The sequence below is a fragment of the Caretta caretta genome, chromosome 26 (genome assembly GCF_965140235.1).
Source record: "Caretta caretta isolate rCarCar2 chromosome 26, rCarCar1.hap1, whole genome shotgun sequence".
NCBI lineage: Eukaryota > Metazoa > Chordata > Testudines > Cheloniidae > Caretta > Caretta caretta.
This window is the reverse complement of record NC_134231.1, coordinates 15,667,199-15,689,599: the sequence shown is the minus strand read 5'-3', so window position 1 is coordinate 15,689,599 and position 22,401 is coordinate 15,667,199. Positions and strand designations below refer to the sequence as shown.

At 42.6% G+C, this 22,401-nt stretch overlaps 1 protein-coding gene across 1 annotated transcript; it reads right to left on the bottom strand.

Moving 5' to 3' along the window:
* Positions 1–3,194: 3,194 nt before the first annotated feature.
* On the bottom strand, positions 3,195–20,507 carry H2AZ2 (H2A.Z variant histone 2). Its single transcript, XM_048829597.1, has 5 exons — positions 20,351–20,507; positions 8,312–8,389; positions 6,945–7,058; positions 5,283–5,412; positions 3,195–3,526 (listed from the first exon to the last, which is right to left on the bottom strand). Exons 1-5 carry the CDS (start codon positions 20,351–20,353, stop codon positions 3,465–3,467), a joined length of 387 nt encoding a protein of 128 aa, XP_048685554.1. The 5' UTR covers positions 20,354–20,507; the 3' UTR covers positions 3,195–3,464.
* Between the last annotated feature and the right edge of the window lie 1,894 nt (positions 20,508–22,401).

The following is a 22,401-nucleotide window of genomic DNA, read 5'->3' as shown; positions in this document are numbered from 1 at the left end:
AAAATACGGTTAGTTTTTATATAGTCAGTAGTATATCTAAAGGTGCATGTGTCTTATTAACTCTGTTTTCTCCTAGAGCTCCAGGAAGAAATCACAGCCAGTTTGGAACAGGCTGTCCCACACCATCTATGATTTGTGGGGCATGGCATAAGTATAAAGGGAAGGGTAACAACCTTTCTGTATGCAGTAATATAAAATCCCTCTTGGCCAGAGGTACAGAATCCCCTTACCTGTAAGGGGTTAATCAGTTCTATTAACCTAGTTGGCACCTGACCAAAAGGACCAAGGAAGGGGGGGGGGGGGGAAGAAAGAGAGAAGAAAGGCTTTGTTTTTGTGCTGTGTGTGTTCTCTCTGAGACAGAGAGAGAGACCAAGCAAGTAATCCAGCAGCTCCTACTGAAATGATACTTACTATTGCTGTAATATTAGATGTAATAGCAAGGAATGCGTTAGCTTGTGAATTTTCCCTGTGCTAAGAGGGAGGTTTATCCCTGTTTTTTATAATTTTAAAGTTTTGCCTAGGGGGAATCCTCGGTGTTTTAAGTCTTACTACCCTGTAAAACTACCTTCCATCCTGATTTTACAGAGGTGCTTCTTTTCCTTTTTTCTTTATTATAAAGTTCTGTTTTTTAAGAATCTGATTGGGTTTTAGTGTCCAAAAAACCCAAGGGTCTGGTCTGTGCTCACCTTGTTTACCTATCTGGTTGGTAGGTTATTCTCAAGCCTCCCCCGGAACGGGGGTGAAGAGGCTTGGGGGAATATTTTGGGGAAACAGGAATTCCAAGTGGTCCTTTTCCTGAAACTTTGTCTAACTCACTTGGTGGTGGCAGCAGTACTCATCCAAGGAGAAGGAAGGATTTGTGCCTTGGGGAAGTTTTTAACCTAAGCTTAGGGAGTCTTTCACGTGGGTCCCCACATCTGTACCCTAAAGTTCAGAGTGGGGAGGGAACCCTGACATAGCATTTTCTGTTTATACAAGCATGGCAGACATAGGACCTTTAGAGTTCTTCAGATTCAAAGCTTTGAAAAGAGGCCAATTCTAGAGCCGGCTGAAAATAGTTAAACCAGCCTGATCAGCGTTACAAGAAACACTAGTCTGCACATTTCACCACACCAAGCTGTTCTGCCACAGTCCTGGCTGCTTTCATATTCAAACACAAAATTAAGTCTCTCCTCAGATCTGACAGTGCACTGATAGTTCTCATAACTGAAACTCATTCTCCTGGGGAATGACTGCTAAATAAGTTGGTGGGGTAAAAAAAAAAAAAAAAAAAAAAACCACCTCTTTCTGAATTGAGACTCATTTATGAATGCCCAGATCCGTAATATTTTTGCTGCAGTTACAAAAAGTGGACTCAGAATTGTGCCAACATCATCACCAACCACCAGGTTGGATTTGTGCTATAAAAAAAAAAAAAAAATCTACGAAATCTGAAAGACTGACTCAGATGCTTTCAAGCAGCCATAAGGAGATGGAAATGAGAAACTAGTTAAATGACAGTTTACACTATCAAAAAAATTTGCTCATTTAATTTCTGAAGCAGTAGGCAGCAGCAACAGATTTCAGTCCCGTTTTCACCTCACCATTTGCTCAGAAACGGTTTAAGGAAAGATCGTACCGGCTGTTGGAAGAACATCTTAAAACGGTCTCCCTAACCAGAAGCTTTTGTTAACGGCAAGTGTCTCCTGACCTACAGTACTCTTACCAGAGCTAATGATTGCAGGTGAAGGGTCTGAAATGATGCTCAGAAGACCCAGCTTGAAACTAACATTTTAGCCAAAATTAAGTTGAGCACCAAGAGTTGAGCACTTGAACTACATCACTTATTTCAAAGGTGCTGAGCACATCTCACTCCCATTGCCTTGTGTGAGAACTGCAGATGATCAACACCTTGGCTGGAGGAGAAATCTGGCCACATTCTCTCCCACCCCACACCCCTTCTGAACAGGGGCTGATCAACCTGCACTTTTGGCTAAAGAAAATGGGAGCTCTAGATACACTTGTGAAAATTAAGGCATTGTGTTTCAACATCTAAATCTACATTTGTTTAACTCTGGACATTCAAATACCAAAATGAAGATTTTACTCTGGAACAGCTTTGAGGCTTAGAAGGGAAGTGAGGCAGACACCCATCTGATTTATCCACAGCACACTGGAAAGTAGCTTGCGATGCTGCCACTCTACTCTTTCTATTCTGACAGCTGAAATCACTTGTGGGTCAGGGCAGAATCACCACTACCATGATAAGCTGTTCTTCATGGCTAAGAAAATAAGTAAGCTTTTGTAAAAAAATAAAAAATGAAGAGTTATCACAGGTCTCTAGGGCATTGTGTTAATCCACACACATACTGGACATTTTAAATGAATAGAAAACGTATCTGTGATCCTTACTAGTGACAACAGGCATATTTAAAAATGGAAAATGCATTCTAGCTTTGAGGTCAGCCCCTCCATTTACCTGTCAGCAGCAGCGATAGCAAAGCTGCTGTCAGAAACAAAGTCAAATAGTTTCTTCCTTTAGATAACTTATGGTGTCCTCAGCTCTTGCAAGGCACCTGGAACCCTGAATTCAGATATTGGCAGGTAAGTGAGAGAATGATTTTTCAGCGACATTAAGTAAATTAAAATTTAAAGTAGCAAATCTATTTTGTCACTACTTTAACAGCGATAGCATTTCCCATTAAATAGATTCAAGTTGCAGTGGGGGAGGTTTAGATTGGATATTAGGAAAAACCTTTTCACTAAGAGGGTGGTGAAACACTGGAATGCGTTACCTAGGGAGGTGGTAGAATCTCCTTCCTTAGAGGTTTTTAAGGTCAGGCTTGACAAAGCCCTGGCTGGGATGATTTAACTGGGAATTGGTCCTGCTTTGAGCAGGGGGTTGGACTAGATGACCTTCTGGGGTCCCTTCCAACCCTGATATTCTATGATTCTATGATTCCTACACTATAGGCCAATTCCGTTTTTTTTGCACCATTAAAAGTTTACCCATTTGCTACCAAAATTGCCCATGCCATTCAACCAATTATATTACAAACCATCCAAGTGAAGGAGTCATGGACGTGGCTGATCGAAAGAGGGAAAGAACTTCTGCCTGTACACCTAGTCCAGTAGAGTCTGAGGGAACCAGCTTCAGAGAAGTTGTGAAGTCTCTACTACATGATTTTTGCACCTGAACACCACATGAGAGCAAATTTTGTAAAAAATGGTTTATCAGTTCCATTTTTGTATAAAACACACGGGAGAAACCTAGCCAATCAACACACGAATTGCTGCCACATGACAAGATACTTTTTGTCAAACTTTGAATCTAAAGAACATACAAATGTTTTCTCATGTCTACAGTCAATTGTCTATGCTCTTCCATTTAACTATTTCTTAAAAAATTCCACATATCCCCATATTTCTTCTGTCCCAGTTACAGTACAATGACAGGGAGGAAGAGGGTTGGTTAAAACTCCTCTCTATGCAGTTTTCTGCTGTCCCTTCTTTCCAATCAGAGACTTATGGATGTGAGGGATTACACCTGCAAAGAGAACAATGGATTAGAATAGTGGTGCACAGGACATTTTTCAGAGTAAGTTCTGTTAGTTCAAAGATTTGTTCATTATCTGAATAGCTAGAAAGCTTTCAATGTTCTGTTCTCTAAGTTTTCCACATTTTCTTGTTCTTTGACTATACTAGAATTCCCCTATACTAGAATACCCTCCGGGGGCGGAGGGTGAGAAAACCTGGATTTGTGCTGGAAATAGCCCAACTTGATTATCATACATATTGTAAGGAGAGTGATCACTTTAGATAAGCTATTACCAGCAGGAGAGTGGGTTGGGAGGAGGTATTGTTTCATGGTCTCTGTGTGTATATGATGTCTTCTGCAGTTTCCACGGTATGCATCCGATGAAGTGAGCTGTAGCTCACGAAAACTTATGCTCAAATAAATTGGTTAGTCTCTAAGATGCCACAAGTCCTCCTCTTCTTTTTGCGAATACAGACTAACAGGGCTGTTACTCTGAAACCGGTAATAATGCACATTCTCCAGTTGTAATTTCATCCCACCCCAATGGATCCCACCTTATCATTTCAATCGTAGGTTTGTTGATCCAACAGCCCATTTCTAAGCTGTAAAAGCTAAAATGGAAGTTGTAAGGGTACATAAAACAGACATAATTAAGTAGCCCTCTTCTTACTGCTAAGGCTGACTATGGCTAGGTCTGCAGCTTGAGCAGTGCAGACACTGCACGCCCAGCTAGCACAGGCAGAACAGCAGTGCAGATGGGGAGAACAGGTACGCCAGAACCCTAGAGGACGTATCCAACACGGCTCTCTACGTGCATAAGTGGTACCTCCCACATCTGCACTGCTATTTTCCTGCAGCATACTGTCCTGCCGCCAGAGCCTTTCCCCATCGCAGTGAAAAGTTCAGGCAGCAAGGAAAGGCTCTGGCATCTCCCCACTGCCTTTACTTGCTGCAGCGAAAGGCTCTGGCAAGCTCTGCACTGCCAAAGCCTCTCCTCACTGCCTCTCCCAAGCAGAGCCTTTTACGGCTGTGTGTAGCTACACAGTATAGTGTGGATGCAGCTTGTTTTTCACTGCAGCACGTAGCTATGTGTACCCTGCACGCCACCAGGTATATCCCAATATTCCACTTATCTCAACAGAACATCCACATAAGGAAAACACAAAGGTATGGATGCAGCAACAGAAGAGTTAAGTAAGACCATTCATTTAAGTCTCACAAATTACTGCAGGCTATTTTGTCCAGTATAGAATTACAATGAACTCAATATCGTTATTACACAATATATGAAGAGCACTTCTGTGAAGCTTAGTCCTCTTCCTACCTACCTCATAGAGCCCAGTTCTATCTGTAAGGAAAGTTCCAGTAGTCAGGGTTATAAAGAGGGAGGGTGGAGAGAGAAGGTGCAATCCCAGGATCTTTAATAAAAGTGAAACACCCAGATTTCCCTCAATTTATAGCTACTTTAAGTTTAATGCTCATGGAAGGTGCTGAGTGGATTATCCTCAGAATATGCACTACAAGGAGAGAGTAATTCAGTGACCCATCCAGTCCTCTCTCTCGGAAACTGCCAAATTTCAGTTGCTATGATGTTTAAATGGAAACAGATACAAATCTGGCCGGAATGTCTGCCATTATTGATCTATGTGAAGTAGTGTGACAGAAGAAATTAAAGTGACTTTAACTTATTGTCTGTTACCTTCCTTGCAGTTGGCTGTCCACTTTTGTATCAACCCAATCAGTTACAAAGCCCAACTATACATACCTCCACCAGCAATGGTAGCTTTAATAAGGGAATCCAACTCTTCATCCCCACGAATAGCAAGCTGCAAGTGACGAGGAGTGATACGCTTTACTTTGAGATCCTTGGAGGCATTACCTGCCAGCTCCAGCACCTGACAAATTAGGAGGCTATTTTAGTAAGAGTTAGACCTGTTAAAGTTTACAGAAAGCAAAATGTGGGGTCAACTGGAACATGAAATCATGAATCTCTTAGGTACTTACATGACGCCCATTACTGCAGTATGAGAGTACCTCATTATGCTTACAACACCCCTGTGCAGTAGGGCAGTGCTACTATCCCCATTTTACAGATGGGAAATTGAGGCACAGAGACACTAACCAATTTGACCAACATCACAAAGGGAGTTTGTGGCACAGCAGGGAATCGAATCCAGGTCTCCCAAGTCCTAAGCTAGCACCGTAGCCACTGGACCTTCCTTCCTCTAACCATTCATTGATTCCAAGGCCAAAAGGGACCAATGCGATTACTTAAAATTTTACGCCTTATTGCCAGTCTGAATTTGTCTAGCTTCAACTTCCGGCCATTGGATTGTGTTGTCTGCTAGACGGAGGAGCCCATTATGAAATCTGTTCCCCACGTAGGTACTTACAGGCTGTAATCAATTCAACCCTTCACCGTCTTTGTTAAACTAAAATAGTTTGAGCTCCTTAAGTGTGTCACTATAAAGCATGTTTTCTAATCCTTTAATCATTCTCATAGGTCTTATCGGAACTCTCATTTATCAACATACTCCTTGAATTGTGGACGCCAGATCTGGACACAGTATTCCAGCAGCAGTAGCACAGTGCCAAGTACGGAGGTAAAACCACCTCTACCCCTCCTTGAGAGTCCCTGGTCTCTGAACTGCTTTAGCCCTTTTGGCCAGTGTTACACTGGGAGCTCATGTTCAAGTGATTATCCAGCATGACCTCCAATTTTCTTCCAGCGTCATTACTTCCCAGGATACAGCCCCCCATCTTGCAAATATAGCCTACACATGCTTTGTTCATGGCCCCCACTCACTGTTTAGTTACAATAAAAAAACCTGTTCTGGACAAACAAGATATACCTAGGATGGCTTGCCTTTAATATAAGTGGCCTTCATCCATTAGTTATAGATTTAAAGGTCCAATTGTCTTTTAACCAATTATCCAGTGTATTTTTTGCAGTTGACATAGCTTATGGAGAACTAGACTGATCTACTTAGTCAGTTTCACTTTTAAGCTCCTATGCAACATCACAAATCTGCACAAACAGGTCACAATCAAGTTAAAAAAATCCTTTGTGTTAAAATGAAGTTTATTAGGTTTTTACAAAATAAGAAGCCAAACTTCGTGGGCCTAAACAGATTTTCCAATAGTTTAATCAACTCTTTGCATTTACAGAGTAATGCATTAGATATCACCCAGCTTAACCAACGGGAGGAAAAAAACCCCAACTATTGGCAATATTAAAATCTAAATGAATGCTGCTTAGTTTCTACCACATACATTTGGAAGAAAATTTGAGAGAGAAACTGTTTGTTGCTATTTGTTTAACTTGATTTATCCTAACAAATTACATCAACAGAATTATATCCACCTACCTATCCCTCTACTCTGTCACGTGCAACGTAGTTTTGACAGTGGTTACTTCAAAACCTACCTCAGCAGTGAGATACTCAAGAATTGCAGCACTGTACACTGCAGCAGTAGCACCAACTCGCCCATGACTCGTAGTGCGAGTCTTCAAGTGTCTGTGGATACGACCCACCGGGAACTGAAGTAGAAACATTTGTTAGGCACTTGAGATCAAAGTCTACGCTGAAGCACTAAATTCTTGCCTAATGTTGATTAATGTCTATAATAATCTGGTGTAAGAAATGTAAATGGAGTAAAAACTTACTGAAGTAGAATACTGGATTAACCCCCACAGTGAATACAAATAAATGGCGAGCTTATTTTCAATGGGACTGGCGAGTTTTACATCTCTAAATTTTCCTCAAGAGGGACACCTCTGAAAAGTATGTTAGTTTAAAGTCAGGATTAAGTTACACGGCCTTTACATACTAGTCAGTCAAGTGTCAAATCACATACAGGGTTTGTGTTGTAAGAAGCCAAAACTTTTTAAGAAGCAGATCTGTAGCACTAAAGAGATTACACTGTCAAATCAGCAGAATAATTTACATAAACCATGCAACAGAAGAGTTTTTACTGACTACTGCCAGAACTGTCTGAATTCACTCTACAACCAAGGAAGTTCCAATACAGAACGTTACATTTTACAATTAAGTTTTTGGTCACATGGGTGGGAGTGAACTTTAAACGGTACTAAGCAGGCATAGGAACTTATTGACTAGGCACAGCAGACTGTTTGTACTTATCATAGAATATCAGGGTTGGAAGGGACCTCAGGAGGTCATCTAGTCCAACCCCCTGCTCAAAGCAGGGCCAATCCCCAATTTTTGCCCCAAATCCCTAAATGGCCCCCTCAAGGATTGAGCTCACAACCCTGGGTTTAGCAGGCCAATGCTCAAACCACAGAGCTATCCCTCCCCCATTATATAGCGCTGTGTTTCCAAAGTACTCTGGAAGTATCCAAGTTAATCCCAACAACAACCCTATAAGGCTGGTAAGTAACAACAAATATTAATATGACAGACAAAAATTGACACAAGTACTACTTGGGGGCAAATAATACATTCAAGGCTTTTAAAGAAGTCTGATCATTATATTTAGTTACAAACGTGTGATAAAGACCAAAAAATTCAGAGTATTGGGAATTGTAAAATTTAACTCATGTTAGAGGGTCAGAGTAGCAGGAAAAAGCATGACTGAAACCTTAGCATTTGATTTTGTAGTTATAAGTATTCACGCAAAATTTCACAATAAAGCTAGAAGTGCATTTCCATTTTCCTTCCACCTTCCCTCCCCCAAACCTGCTCCACAAAAATGAAAATTTTACTTAACAAGATTAAATATTGTATTCAAATTGTAAACACTAAAGTAATACATGATTTAGCACCACTTTACCTGCAGTCCTGCTCTTTGTGAGCGAGAAACTGCCTTTGCCTTGGCCTTTCCACTGTCCTTTCCAGCCTTGCCACCAGCCTGAATAAAAGAGCAATATTAGAATTAAGAAAGCAAGTGCGTGCACAGAGGACAAAAATCTGCACTGCTTCACCTCACCATCGCACTTGAGAATCCAAGAGTCTTACCTCTTCTGCTCAAACTTGGAAAATTTATCCCAAAAAAGATTGAGGAACATCCCTTTAAAACAAGTCACTTTTGTATACAACAGTTGGATATGCAATGTCTTGAGAGAAAAACTCCCAAATATGCTTCACTGCAAACTTTCCTCAAGCATCAAGAGTTCTCTATATTAAAATACATGAGCATGAAGGCGTGACTATTTAGTTGCACCTAACTTTCCAGGTCTGCTGCTGCTTAAAAATATTTACATAAGAAGCTGTAACCAAACCCACTCAATACATTTATTCCTAGAGCCAGAAAAATTTGAGAACACAGACATGCTATTTCAAAAGTAAGTACTTATTCTGATATAACAGCTTGTTAGCAGACAAGAATCTTAAGCAATTCTATTTCAATTCTATTCCATTTCAGCTTTCAGAGTAGCAGCTGTGTTAGTCTGTATTCGCAAAAAGAAAAGGAGTACTCGTGGCACCTTAGAGACTAACCAATTTATTTGAGCATAAGCTTTCTTGAGCTACAGCTCACTTCATCCGATGCCTTTCGTGGAAAATACAGTGAGGAGATTTATATACACACAGAACATGAAAAAATGGGTGTTTATGAGCATAAGCTTTCATGAGCTACAGCTATTATACAGCTGTACATGATACATATTATACAACTATTATGTGCAGATTTTTGAAATATGAGCTATTATACTTCATCGGATGCATTCAGTGGAAAATACAGTGAGGAGATTTATATACACACAGAACATGAACATGTAAGCAGTGTGCATGGTAACACCCATTTTTTCATGTTCTGTGTGTATATAAATCTCCTCACTGTATTTTCCACTGAATGCATCCGATGAAGTATAATAGCTCATATTTCAAAAATCTGCACATAATAGTTGTATAATATGTATCATGTACAGCTGTATAATAGCTGTAGCTCATATAAATTGGTTAGTCTCTAAGGTGCCACTAGTACTCCTTTTCTATTTCAGGTGTAATTTTTCACAATGAATTTTCATGAATTAGCTGATCACCTAATGGATATTCTTACCTGAACTATTTTATTTGGCTGAATAGGTGATTTTATCTGACAATCCCAAGAAATCTAGAGACTAACCCAACCCCCTCCAGTTTTTGTGATACCAAACTGCTCACCGTGCAATTATGTTGATAAATTACCAGAGGTGTAGAACTGGGGTGGTGGTGGTGAAAATTCACAGATTCCAAGTTGATTCCAAGGATCATCTAGTCTGAGCTCCTATTAACAGGCCATAGAACTTCCTCAAAATTTCTAGAGCATATCTTGATTTAAAAATAGTCTGTGATGGACAATCCATCACAACTCTTGATAAGTTATTCCAATGATTAATTGCTCTCAGTTGAACATTTACACCTTATTTTCAATCTGTATTTGTCTAGCTTCAACTTCCAGCCATTGGATTGTGTTAGACCTTTCTCTGCTACACTGATGAGCCTGTTATCAAGTATGTGTTCCCCATGTAGGTACTTAACAGATTAATCAAGTCACCCCTTAACCTTCTCTTTGTTAAACTAAATAGATTGAGATCCTCGAGTCTATCACTATGAAGCATGTTTTCTAATCCTTTAATCATTCTCCTGGCTCTTCTCTGATCGCTCTCCAATTTATCTCATTGAATTGTGCACATCAAAGCTGAATAAAGTATACCAGCAGCGGTCACATTAGTGACCAATACAGAGGTGAAATGACCTCTCTACTCCTACTTGAGATTCCCGATTAGTCCTTCTGGTCACAGCACTGGACTGGAAGCAGATTATCCACCACAAGCCCTACATCTTTTTCACAGATACTGCTTCCTATGGTAGAGTCCCCCCACTTATAAGTATAGCCTACATCTTTGTTCCTAGATGTATACATTTACATTTAGACATTAAAACACCCATTGTTTGCTTGTGCCCATCTCATAGAACTGTCTGGATTGCTTGGTATCTTCATTGTTTGCCACTCTCCCAAACTGTGTCATCTGCAAGCTTTATCAGGGATGATTTTATGTTTTCTTCCATGCCATTAATAAAAAATGTTAATAGCATAGGGCCAAGAACTGATACCTGCAGGATCCCACTAGAAACACACCAGTTCAGTGATGAATACCCATTTGAGAGAAGGTGCATCTCCCACCCCTGCACACACATGTAGCCAGATGTTAACCTTTTTAGCAAAGTCATCCAACCCTACTAAAATAATGCTTTCTTCTGCCAATGTTGCGAACTAGATTCACTTGTAATGTGGATGCAGTGTGGCCTACTGGATAGAGAACTGAACTGGGACTCCAGACAGGAGACAAGGTTCTATTTCTGCTCTGCCACTGGCCTAGTGGGCGACTATGGGCAAGTCACTTCACCTCTATGCCTGAGTTTCACCATCTTCAAAATGGAGATAATGATGTTTACCTCCTTTATAGAGTGCACTGAGATCGACTGATGAAGATATGCATTATTGGGTTGAAAGAGTAGTTTTGATATTCCTGGCTCTTTTGGAAAGCAATGAACATGCAACTTTTGATTCACCTACGATTTCCCTCCTCCTCCATTAAGCCACTTTTCAAAACAGGAACATTGTTCCCGCTTAAAGAAAAATATCTACCTCCACACTAAGGAAACCCACTACCTAACCATCTTTAGCTTTCAACAGCAGCTAAGATAAACGAAAGTGTTGAACAACATATATCCTTAAATTTAGTGTAATACTCCCAAAACTAGACAGGTCTATAAGTGTAAAGTGTCATCTCAACAACTTGCACATGCCTGGCAGACTGCCTAATAACTGTAAAATCTCAACCACTTCTTTCACTCCCAACACTGAATTACAAAATACAATAGTACTTATTACCTGCCAGGGAAAACTACTGTCTTGACATAGTCCCACCTCTCCCAGACCCAGTTATGATGTACGGGGTGCAACATTTCTTTCCCACTACCCTTTAATATATTTGGGCAGTTTATCAATTTATTTAAATGAGACATCACCAACCAGAAATCTAAGCAAGCTGTAAATATCTGAACCCTATATCTACCCCAACTATCCTTGCCAATTTACATTAAAAAAATCATTGCATCACAGTCTTCACAAAGTGTTGTCAAATCCATACAGGTAAATGGATTGAAAAAGGGTCTCTTCCCCTTGCGTGTCCCTGTCCCCCTATTTTTCTTCCACTACTACTTGTAACATTTGTAGGTAAAAAGTTTTCTAACAGAAGTATGATTTTTAAGTTGTGTCCCTTTAAGACTAGTCCTCCTACTTTTATTTCCTTATAAAAGGCATGATAAATTTTTATTTCCTGTTGCCACCCAACAGTTCCATTATTTTTCAGGAGGTGGAAACATTTAAAAAATGCAGGGCAGGGTTTGTATATAATAAACTACTTGCACAGCTACAGTTTAGACTAGATCAGCTTTATCTACTCAAGGTGGGGGAGGGGGGAGAAAAAAAATCACAGATGACTTTGTATATTGATTTATTAATCTTTGAGTCCCAATTGCTACTGTCAGAAAAATGAGTAAAAACAGAACAGAAAGTTCTTTCAGAGAGATTTATAGGAAAGGTACGAGTAAATTTGCTATTTGGGACTACTGATTTCAAGGATTACCCTCTCCTCACCCTAATGTAGTAAAGTTAGGGTTAGGGAAACTGGGGAATCCCCCTAAACCAGGCTTTTAATAGAAACATCCCTGAAACTTACCATGCAATGACTGCCACTGCCCCATAATTGGCGTAATTTCCCTTTGATCTCATCTCTTCATATATGTACACATTACATTTCATTACATATAAAAAAAATCTGAACTCCACTTTTCTGTGAGCTGCACAACAAAGAGGGGATTTACAAGTTTCCCCACAAACTCCTAAAGAAAACTAAGTCAAGTCTTCCACACACATAGACTCAAGTGACAATGGAAGTAATTGTGGAGTCAGTTAATAACTGTAGATAGGACTGGATAGAATGTTTCTTGACTAGGAATTGCTAAGGACTAACTGGCCAAAAACTAAAACATTCAGAAATATTAAGTTCTGCTAAAATTGGGAAGATTGCAGCTGGCCCAGAATTTCCACTGGCATTATACCATATTACATTGTACCATAGTGGGGAAACAGCTTCACAATGAAGTAAAGAGAACAGGGACATTATGAAACATATTATAGTAGTCTAACCAGAACCTTCAAGCCATACTGTGAAGTGGAGGGTGCTCTGACCTGAGTGCCACTTTCAGATAGCTACTATTACAAGTAGGGTGTAATAGTAGCTATCTGAAAGTGGCACTCAGGTCAGAGCACCCTCCACTTCACCGTATGCCTTGAAGGTTCTGTTTAGACTACTTGTCAAAGAGGACTAAGGAATACAGATGGAGTTAAAAAACTGGATGGCGACATTTTCCATTCCACATGCACAGAGGGAAAGAGAACTCCCTGACCAAGATAGAGCTTAAAGTTTATATAGCTAATGTCTATGCAGACTACATAAAAGGGTCATTACCAGCTTGAAATCTAGCCTATTTAAGAAATTACTAGAAGTCCCCCCACTAATTTTTGATACTTAAATATTTTTACACACACAAAGGATCAGGAAAGACAAAAAACAAAACCTGCATAAACAAGGGAAAAGGACTATACAAAGAAAACGGTAAAAAGTGATCAGAGCACAAAACTCAGACAAAATCTGAGGTTTGTTTTTTTTTTTTTTTTAAACTGACGTTATCTAGATATCTTGGGTACTTATATGGCCCACTCTATCATATCTGTGAGCTTCACAATCTTTAATGTATTTATGAGGTAGCAAAGTACTAGTCTCTCCATTTCACAGATTGGGAATGATGGCACTAAATGACTGTCAGAGGTCACACAGGAAGCCTCTGGTAGAGCTGGGAACTGAACCATGGTCTCCAGAGACCTAAGCTAGTGTCCTAACTCGTGGGCCAGTCTTTCTCTACCCCTTAAAAAAAAAAAAATGTATCCTGCTCAAGCAGAGATCTCTTGGAGACAAAACACAATCAACACAACAATGGCTTACATTAAACATGCATAGTATTTTGGTGATTAACATGTGAGAAGCACCACTGTTTAAGCAAGTGCAAAGTCTTCACACCTGTGTATAGTAATTTGGTAGTTTAACAAATACTGTACCTGCTCCAGATGTTACAGTGTTAGGCAAGTTAAGCTAGTTTAAAGACTGAAAAGGTTAAGAAGAGAAGCTGTGTTTGGAAACTCATATTTGAGCAACTGTTGCCACACACATGCATTGTATGTTAGGCCAGATCTATGCTACCAGCACTTTGGCAACATACCCATAACACCAAAGCACTCCTAGTGTTTATGCTGCTTAAGAACATAAGAATGGCCATAATGGGTCAGACCAGTGGCCCATCAAGCCTGGTATCCTGTCTTCCGACAGTGGTCAATTGCTCTCTGAAGCACTGGCACTATCGAGCAATCCATCCTGTCATCCACTCCCAGCTTCTGGCCATCACTGGTTTACGTAAAAGAATAAAATGGACACAAATCAGATGTCAAGAACTATAACATTCATAAACCAGTCGGAGAATACTTCAAACTCTCTGGTCACGCGATTACAGACATGAAAGTTGCGATATTACAACAAAAAAACTTCAAATCCAGACTCCAGCGAGAAACTGTTGAATTGGAATTCATTTGCAAATTGGATACAATTAACTGAGGCTTGAATAGAGACTGGGAGTGGCTAAGTCATTATGCAAGGTACCCTATTTCCCCTTGTTTTTTCCTCCCCCCCCCCCCCCGCCGTTCTTGTTAAACCCTGAATTTGTGCTGGAAATGGCCCACCTTGATCATCATACACATTGTAAGGAGAGTGGTCACTTTAGTTAAGCTATTGCCAGCAGGAGAGAGGGGTGGGGGGAGAGAAAACCTTTTGTAGTGATAAACACCCATTTTTTCATGATTTGTGTGTATAAAAAGATCTTCTACACTTTCCACAGTATGCGTCCGATGAAGTGAGCTGTAGCTCACGAAAGCTTATGCTCAAATAAATTGGTTAGTCTCTAAGGTGCCACAAGTACTCCTTTTCTTTTTGCGAATACAGACTAACACGGCTATTACTCATAGACCTCTATTGTATCCCCTCCCCACCTTAGTCATCTCTTTTCTAAGCTGAACAGTCCCAGTTTCTCTTAACTCTCCTCATATGTATGCTATTCCATACCCCTAGTCATTTTTGTTGACCTCTCTGTACCTTTTTGAATGCTAATGGATCTTTTTATGAGATGGGGGCCCAGATATGCACACAGTATTCAAGGTATGAATGGACCATGGATTCATATGGTGGCATGATATTTTTCTATCCCTTTCCTAATGGTTGCTAATATTGTTAGCTTTTTTGACTGCTGCACACTGAGCAGGTGTTTTCAGAGAACTATTCACGATGACTCCAAGATCTCTTTCTTGAATGCTAACAGCTCATTTAGACCCCATCACTTTGTATGTACAGTCTGGATGTTTTCCAATGTACATCATTTTGCATTTATCAACATAAAAAATTCATTGCCAGTTTGTTTCCTAGTCACCCAGTTTTGTGAGATCCCTTTGTAAGTCTTTACAGTCAGCTTTGGACTTTACTACCTTGAGTAATTTTGTATCCTCTGCAAGCTTTGCCAACCCCTTATTTCAGATAATTTATGAATAAGCTGAACAGCACTTGTCCCAGTAGAGATCTTGGAGGGACCCTGCTATTTATCTCTCCACTGTGAAAACAGACCATTTATTCCTATCCTTTGTTGTAACCAGATCCATGAGAGGACCTTCCCTCTTAGCCCATGACTGCTTACTTTGTTTAAGAGCCTTTGGTGAGGGACCTTGTCAAAGGCTTTCTGAAAGTCCAAGTACACTATATCTGCTGGATCACTCATGTCCATATACTTGCTGACACTCTCAAACCATTCCAACAGATTGGGGAGATATGATTTCCCTTGACAAATACCACATTGACTCTTCCAACATACCATGTTCATCTATGTGTCTGATCATTCTGTTCTTTACTATAGTTTCAACCGATTAGCTTGGTATTGAAGTTAGGCTTACCAACCTGTAATTGTCAGGATCATCTTTGGAGCCTCTTTAAAAAAGAGAAATCAGTATTACAGTAGCTATCCTCCAGTCTCCTGGTACAGAGGCTGATTTAAGTGATAGCTTACACAACGCAAGTAATAGTCCTGCAATTTCATATTGAGGTCTTTCAGAACTCTTAGGGTGAATACCATCCAATACTGGTGACTTCTTATTGTTTAATTTATCAATTTATTCCTAAACTTCTTCTACTGACAGCTCAGTCTGTGACATTTCCTCAGAACTGTCACCTAAAAAGAATGGCTCAGATGTGGGAATCTCCCAGACATCCTCTGCTGTGAAGACTGGTGCAAAGAATTTATTTAGCTTCTCCGCAACAGCCTTGTCTTCCTTGAGTGCTCCTTCAGCTTATAGTGGAAAGGCTGCTTTTGCCTGTACAACTTATTCCAGACTCCACACAAGAGCAAAATAAGTTATACCAACAAAGGTGCAATTCTGCCAGGACATCTATGTCAGTAAGAGATCACAACTCTTCATACCCCTGACCAATTTAGCTGTTCCAGCAAGAGCGTAGTATAGTCCTGACCTATTTTATTGCAGAAGAGGACAAATGTATATAAAAATCAGTAAAGTTTTCAGAGCGTCAGTGCTCTCTAATCCTGACCACTAATCATTCTTCTGGCAAAGAATGACTAAATGAGACTTTGTTCCAAAACAGTCAGTTCTATCCCTTAAAGAAAAAGGCCACTGATTATAAATTGTCTAAATTAGCTATCCAAACTATAACATTTTCAAAACAGTTTACCTGTCATAGATTTGCCATTTACATGCCTGTGAAGGTGGCTGTTTTCGGTTTAATATCAAATAGCACTGAGTCAGCTTTACCATTAGAAAGGACCAGAAATCAAAATTTCAAAGTTTGTTGTAAGACTTTTTAGTTAATCCTTTGAAACCAATTTCTGTTGCTTTCTAGCAGAGAAGCTCAACCTCTATTCTAGTTTTCATAAAATTGTCAAAATGGCAGGTTCTTGTCTGCTCATTAGTGTGTACTATATTTGGCATGTGAAATCAACTCAAAAAAAATCCACTAGGTCATTCTGAATACATCCCCTGACATCTGACATTTTTTAGGGCACAAATAAGGCTCCACCACCCATCTATCTTGGCTGCACTTTGCATGACTGCTATGCTAAGTTCCATAAGTTCTCTCTCTAAGTAGCATCCAGAGGGAGTCTTTCAGTTGGCTCCTTTACCTACAAGATTTATCCTACTCACCATAGGTGCTCAAACGGCACACGTGATTTGGAACGGACATGGGTTGGCCAGAGAGGGTTGAAACTTTGCAGAAGTTCAAGAGATACAATAGCTTTGAGGAATAAGACGAAAATAGAATACAGCAAGGTTTCAGATATAATACTTCCACTTGGGTCTTGCAGTTTCTGAGCAGAAGAGCAATGATTTGTCTAAAAAAGTCTCTTGTTTTCATCAGTGAAGCTGCATTTAAGGAGCCCAACCAATGAGTAAGCAAACTGTCTTTGCTCTGCTTGGTTTCTGAGTGCCAATCCACAGCAAAGATTCAGGAGCATAGCTGATAGTTCCACCTCTATTTAAGTGTGCAGAGAACATGTAATAGCCATAGAGCTGTTCTATCAGAATGAGTACACCACCGGGTTGCTGAGGTTGTTCACCAGGATTTGAATCTTAGGCAGTTAAGTCACACCTCCATCACTCAAGGTTGTCTGCAGAATCAAGATGACTATAACATTGGACCAAGTTTTCTTCACTATCATAGTGAGACTTTACTTTTTTGAAATCTAATTTCTACAGAAACAACAAAATACCTCTCAAGGGAATCTCACTATAAGCCACAGGTAAACAAATGCTTGAGCAGGATTTGCCTACCTTAGTAATTTACACTTTGTAATTAAAATAGTTCTTTGTACTGGCGTTTTCCTTTAGTACAGGTTGCAAGCCAAGCTTGCCGTTACCATACCCACAGCCCAGGAGCAATGACTTGGAAAGTAACCTCAGTACTAAGCATAAGTGACAATTACTATCATTAGGCTAATTTAAAGTACTTAGATGGTGGAATTAAAGAGGACTAATGATATTTTCCTATTCAGGAGAGCAAAAAAAGACTTTCGCTTTTGGATTTAGAAATTTACATTTTTCTTGCAATCTTAATGGAGTTGTAATTAAGATGTTTTATTGTTTAATTTAAACATCTCCTGTGCAGGATCACTGTTCAGCACAACTCTGGAAACAATGTTTGCTGAGTGAAGCTGATGTTCCAGCAGAGACAGAACACAGTGGTTCCCCCCCCCCCCTTTCAGTTCAAGAAAGTTGTTTGGTTTAAAAGAATTTTCAACTATTATGTGTTGCCTTAGTAGATTCCACATAACTCCTTACCTGCACAGCCACATTCTAGCATTTAAAGAGGAAAAAAAACAACCCCCCTGCAAAACGATCAAACTTTAGCCCTAATCTTATGTGACAATTACTTTAAGTCTCAGAGTGAGTCATTTGAGCGTGTTTTATTTCTGCTTTTATATATTTTGAAGAAAGAGGAAGAGTCTCAGTACTAAGTGTTATTTTCTTAAGCAATAAATCTAGATATTCAGTCTTTTCTAACCACCATTCTAAACTTCCTCGGGTTATTTAGGCACTGCCATGGGTGAAGTTTGATGTGCAATAAATATTTTAGTGTCTTGTGACACTATGGGGCTCTCTTACCCTATTGATATTACGTATTAAGTCCAAGATAAGGACTAGGCAAATAAATATCAGCACTTCTCTGGGAACCGGTGAATCTTTGCAGATCAATGGCCACCCCAAGGAAAACAGCATTTAAAATCTGGTAAATCCCTGTATTCTACTAACCATCATGATTATGCTACTAGAAGATATTCCTAGAATATGCTACTACATTTAACCTGATGTTGTGTTTATAATATTGCTTGTTTACAACATAGTAGCAGTGCCTCACTTAATTTGACACTGCATTTAATAATACAATTTGTTAATCATTTGCCAAAAGCTAGGAGATGAGATCATCATACAAAATTAAATGCAAGGACAATTTCTTAAACCTTGCAAAGCACTCCTACTTTAACCCTTACTATTACATCCCTTTGCTTTGGGTCAGGAAAGGCCATACGCACAAAAGGGAAAATGCCCATAAAATACAGCCTGTAGAGAGCTCCTTGAGACTATTTTGATTAATAATGAAATCTGCAATTAAAAAATGAATTTTCAGTTCTTAAGACAGAAGCAAATATGGCGATGTGCATTTTTATTTAAATAAGTCTATACAATCTAGGTGCAGTTCTCAAGCTTCTGCACGTTCCCAATGTGATCTTGTTCAAAGTTATTCCTGCCATAAGTGTGCACAACCCTGTATAAACATTAATGTCAACACTCCCATGAGGCTGGTAAGTACTATCCCCATTTTACGGATGTGAAAATGGTTGTAGTTTCCATGAGTTTGAAATTCAAGGTCACAAGTTCGCAACAGAACAGTCTTCCCTCATCATCCTGTGCTCATTTGTCCAGATTCTGTACGACTTAATGGGGTTACAGCTTTCTTTAAGAGCCATCACTGAACTGTAATTTGACAGTGAGAAGATCATCAGTGGAGTACAGAATAGATATTAACTCATGTCTAGAAATTAAACTTGAATACTGTGGTCTAATAACTTTGAGCAATGACATCCTGCTCGTGCTATCATGGTCCCGGACCCATGGGTTTCACTACCTTAGGCAAAAATATAACTCAGACTTTTCTAGCATTACCTACTCCATTAAAGGAAGACAATGTTTAACTGCAGAAGACAGTTAAAAATGGTTAGTTTCTTCCAAGACCCTCAATCCACAAAAAGTTTCAAGGAAGTTACCTTAAGACTATTTACAACCAACGCAATTTCAAAGCCACATGTGGTAGAAAGCAAACTTTTTGAAAAAGCATAATTCATGTATATGAGAATCAAATAAACTTTATTTACGCAATCTCCCTCTTGAGTTGGCTCCTGGAAGCCTGATCAGAGAGGGCCGTGCAGTTATTAATTAGCGATCACATACAGCTTTGCAGCCAGAGATATTTGCAAAGAGAGCAGGCATCGCTACTATCTCAAGGGAGAGGATACAAAAATAAGCTTGTCCGAAGGTTCTTTTCTACCTTAAGTTCCCTGTGTATCACGTGCAGTTTTGAAAATCTTCAGATTACTTCCTACAACCTCCTTCGAGCCTGGAGTCCTTGGGGCAGCTACCGCTTCCGCAGCGGGGAAAAGCGGTCACAGCCCCCTGCCCGCTGGGGTTGCACGGCCGGGAGCCGCTGAAACACGAGGTGACGGTCGCAGGGCTCGACGGGGGCACCGCAGCCCGGCCGCGCGGTCTGACAGCCGAGGGCAGGGCCGCTGCCCGGGGGGGGTCACCAGCCCGCCGCCCCGGGCCGGCTCCCCAGCGCCAGGTGCGCGCTCGCCCCCGCCGGCTGGACTTGCACCCGCTCCCCGCGGGCGGCCCGGCTGCTTTGGAGACGCTTCCGCGGGCCCCACTCGCCTGCCTAGGAGTCCCGAGGCGCCGGGCGCGAGCGCGGCCGGAGCAGCCGGAGGGGGGCGGCTCGGCCGCCCCGCGCGACCCCGCCACGGGAGCGAGGGCAGGGGCGCTCCCCGCCTAAGGGACCCCGCGGAGCCAGGTGCCCTCTCTCAGCGCTGCTGCTTTGGAACCGGGCGCAGGCACCCGGCACTTCCCGCCAACAGGAGCCCGTCCGGGTCGGCCGCCGGCCCCATCCCTCACCATGGTTTCGCCGCTGCCGTGTGAGGTCCGGTCCCGATTCCGCCGCGCTGGAGCCGCCTCAGGAGCCGCGAGACAATAAACCGCCTGAGCGCGAGGAGGGAGCCTGGCCTGCCGCGGCCGCTCCAAGCCAATCAGGCCGCCCCATGCTAGTTTGAACCTCCCGCTCCGACCAATCCCGCCATCGCTTCTTGCCTCCTCGGCTAGCTAGCCCCGCCCCGCGGCCCGTTTAACGGCTGTTTTTCCTTTGCACACGGCACGCAGGGGCGAGGGAAGTGAGGCCGAGGAGGCTCGGCGTGGGAGGGAGGAATGGGAGAGTGACGTGACCAGTGGCCAATAATAGCAGCAAAACGGTCGTCGGAAGGCGGGGCTACACGAATGACTGCTCTCGCAGCCAATGGAAAGAACAGAAAGTTTCCCGCCCATTCTCTCCCCTTCCCCCAACTTGTTTGTTTGCGCTCGGAAAAAATGGAGACTGAAGTTCCGGGCGGAGTCTCCTCCCCGGCCGCCCACGTAGAAGAGCACTACTTACCCCCCGCATACACCCCTCCTCCCGGCAGCGGGGACCGAACCCAATCTCCGCCCTCCGCTGCGCGGGATGGGGCACCCCCCAACTCCCCGCCACGGGCTGGGCCACCCCCTCCCACCCTGCCATCTCCCCCCTCACATCCCCTCCACTGCCACCTGGGGGGCAGCCCCGAACCCCCCCTCCACCCCCCTTCAGTGGGGCATCCACCCAGCCCCCCATACACCCGCAGCTCCAATATTCTCCCCCATCGTCTACAGGGTGGGGAACCTGCAGCCTCAACGGATGTGACCTTCCGCCCCTAAGGGGTGCCGGCCCCACCCCCAGGCAGAGGCCCCGCCCCCAAGAGGTGCCCGCCCCACCCCCAGGCAGAGGCCCCGCCCCCTAAGAGGTGCCCGCCCCACCCCCAGGCAGAGGCCCCGCCCCTATCACCTCATATGTGAAGCAGCCCCCAAGATGCCTTTCCATCTACACAGGTAGGTTCCCCACCCCAGCACAATTATTACATATTTGCATTACCTGCGCACTCAGGCCTCTCTCAGGCTCTGGGCTCACAGTGCTGGGCTCTGTACATGTCTGAAGAATACACACCTGGTCCGTGCCCTCACTGCGCTTCTCCTTGGGACAGACAAGTGCCATAGGAAGGGTGGGGGCAGAGCAATACAATGACATTTGCACATTTCTGTTTACTATTATTATATACATCATGGTAGCACCATCTAGAGGCCGCAGCTGGAATCAGGCTCCCACTGTGCCAGGTGCTGTACAAACATGGTAAGAGAGAGTTTCTGACCCAGGGAGCTGACAATAAATAAATAAGACTGGGTGGGAGGAGACAGGACTTGTCCAAGGTTAATGGCCCAGTCAGGAGTAGAACACAGATCTCCTAGTGCCTAGTTTGTTGCTCTACTCACTGGATCACACTGTCACCAAGTTTCTTTTCATTAGCTGTGCCACCCTCACCCAGAAGGGGGCGCGCATCTTCTAGTATGTACCCTCTCCCCTAATATGTCCCACTCTTGATGGAGGGTGCCCAAACTCACACACAGGTGGGTCTGCCCAATATGTATCCCTCCATCACACATAAATGGAATAGGGTTGCCAACTTTCTAATTGCACAAAACTGAACACTTTAGCCCCTTCCCCGCCCCTTCCCCGAGGCCCTGCCCTCCGCTCACTACATTCCCCCTCCCTCAGTGGCTCACTCTCCCCCACCCTCACTCACTTTCACTGGGCTGGGGCAGGGGGTTGGGGTGCGGGAGGGGGTGAGGGCTCTGGCTGGGGGTGCAGGCTCTGGGGTGAGGCTGATGGTGAGGGGTTTGGGGTGCACGAGGGAGCTTCAGGCTAGGGGGTGGGGCAGAGGGGTGGATTCAGGGTGTGGGAGGGGGCTCTAGGCTGGGGTGCAGGGGGGAAGGGGTTCATCTGGGGATGCAGGCTCTGGGGTGTGGCTGGGGATGAGGGGTTTGGGGTTTACGAGGGGGCTCTGGGTTTGGGGGGGCTCAGGGCTGGAGCAGGGGGTTGGGGCTCG

Bases quoted from the DNA above. Each gene is read 5' to 3' on its own strand.
- H2AZ2 (XM_048829597.1), bottom strand. The intron at 5,413-6,944 runs GTAGGTTTTGAA...CTAATTTGTCAG, and splicing joins TTGAGTATCTCACTGCTGAG to GTGCTGGAGCTGGCAGGTAA. The intron at 3,527-5,282 runs GTATGTATAGTT...TTCTCTTTGCAG, and splicing joins AGCTACCATTGCTGGTGGAG to GTGTAATCCCTCACATCCAT.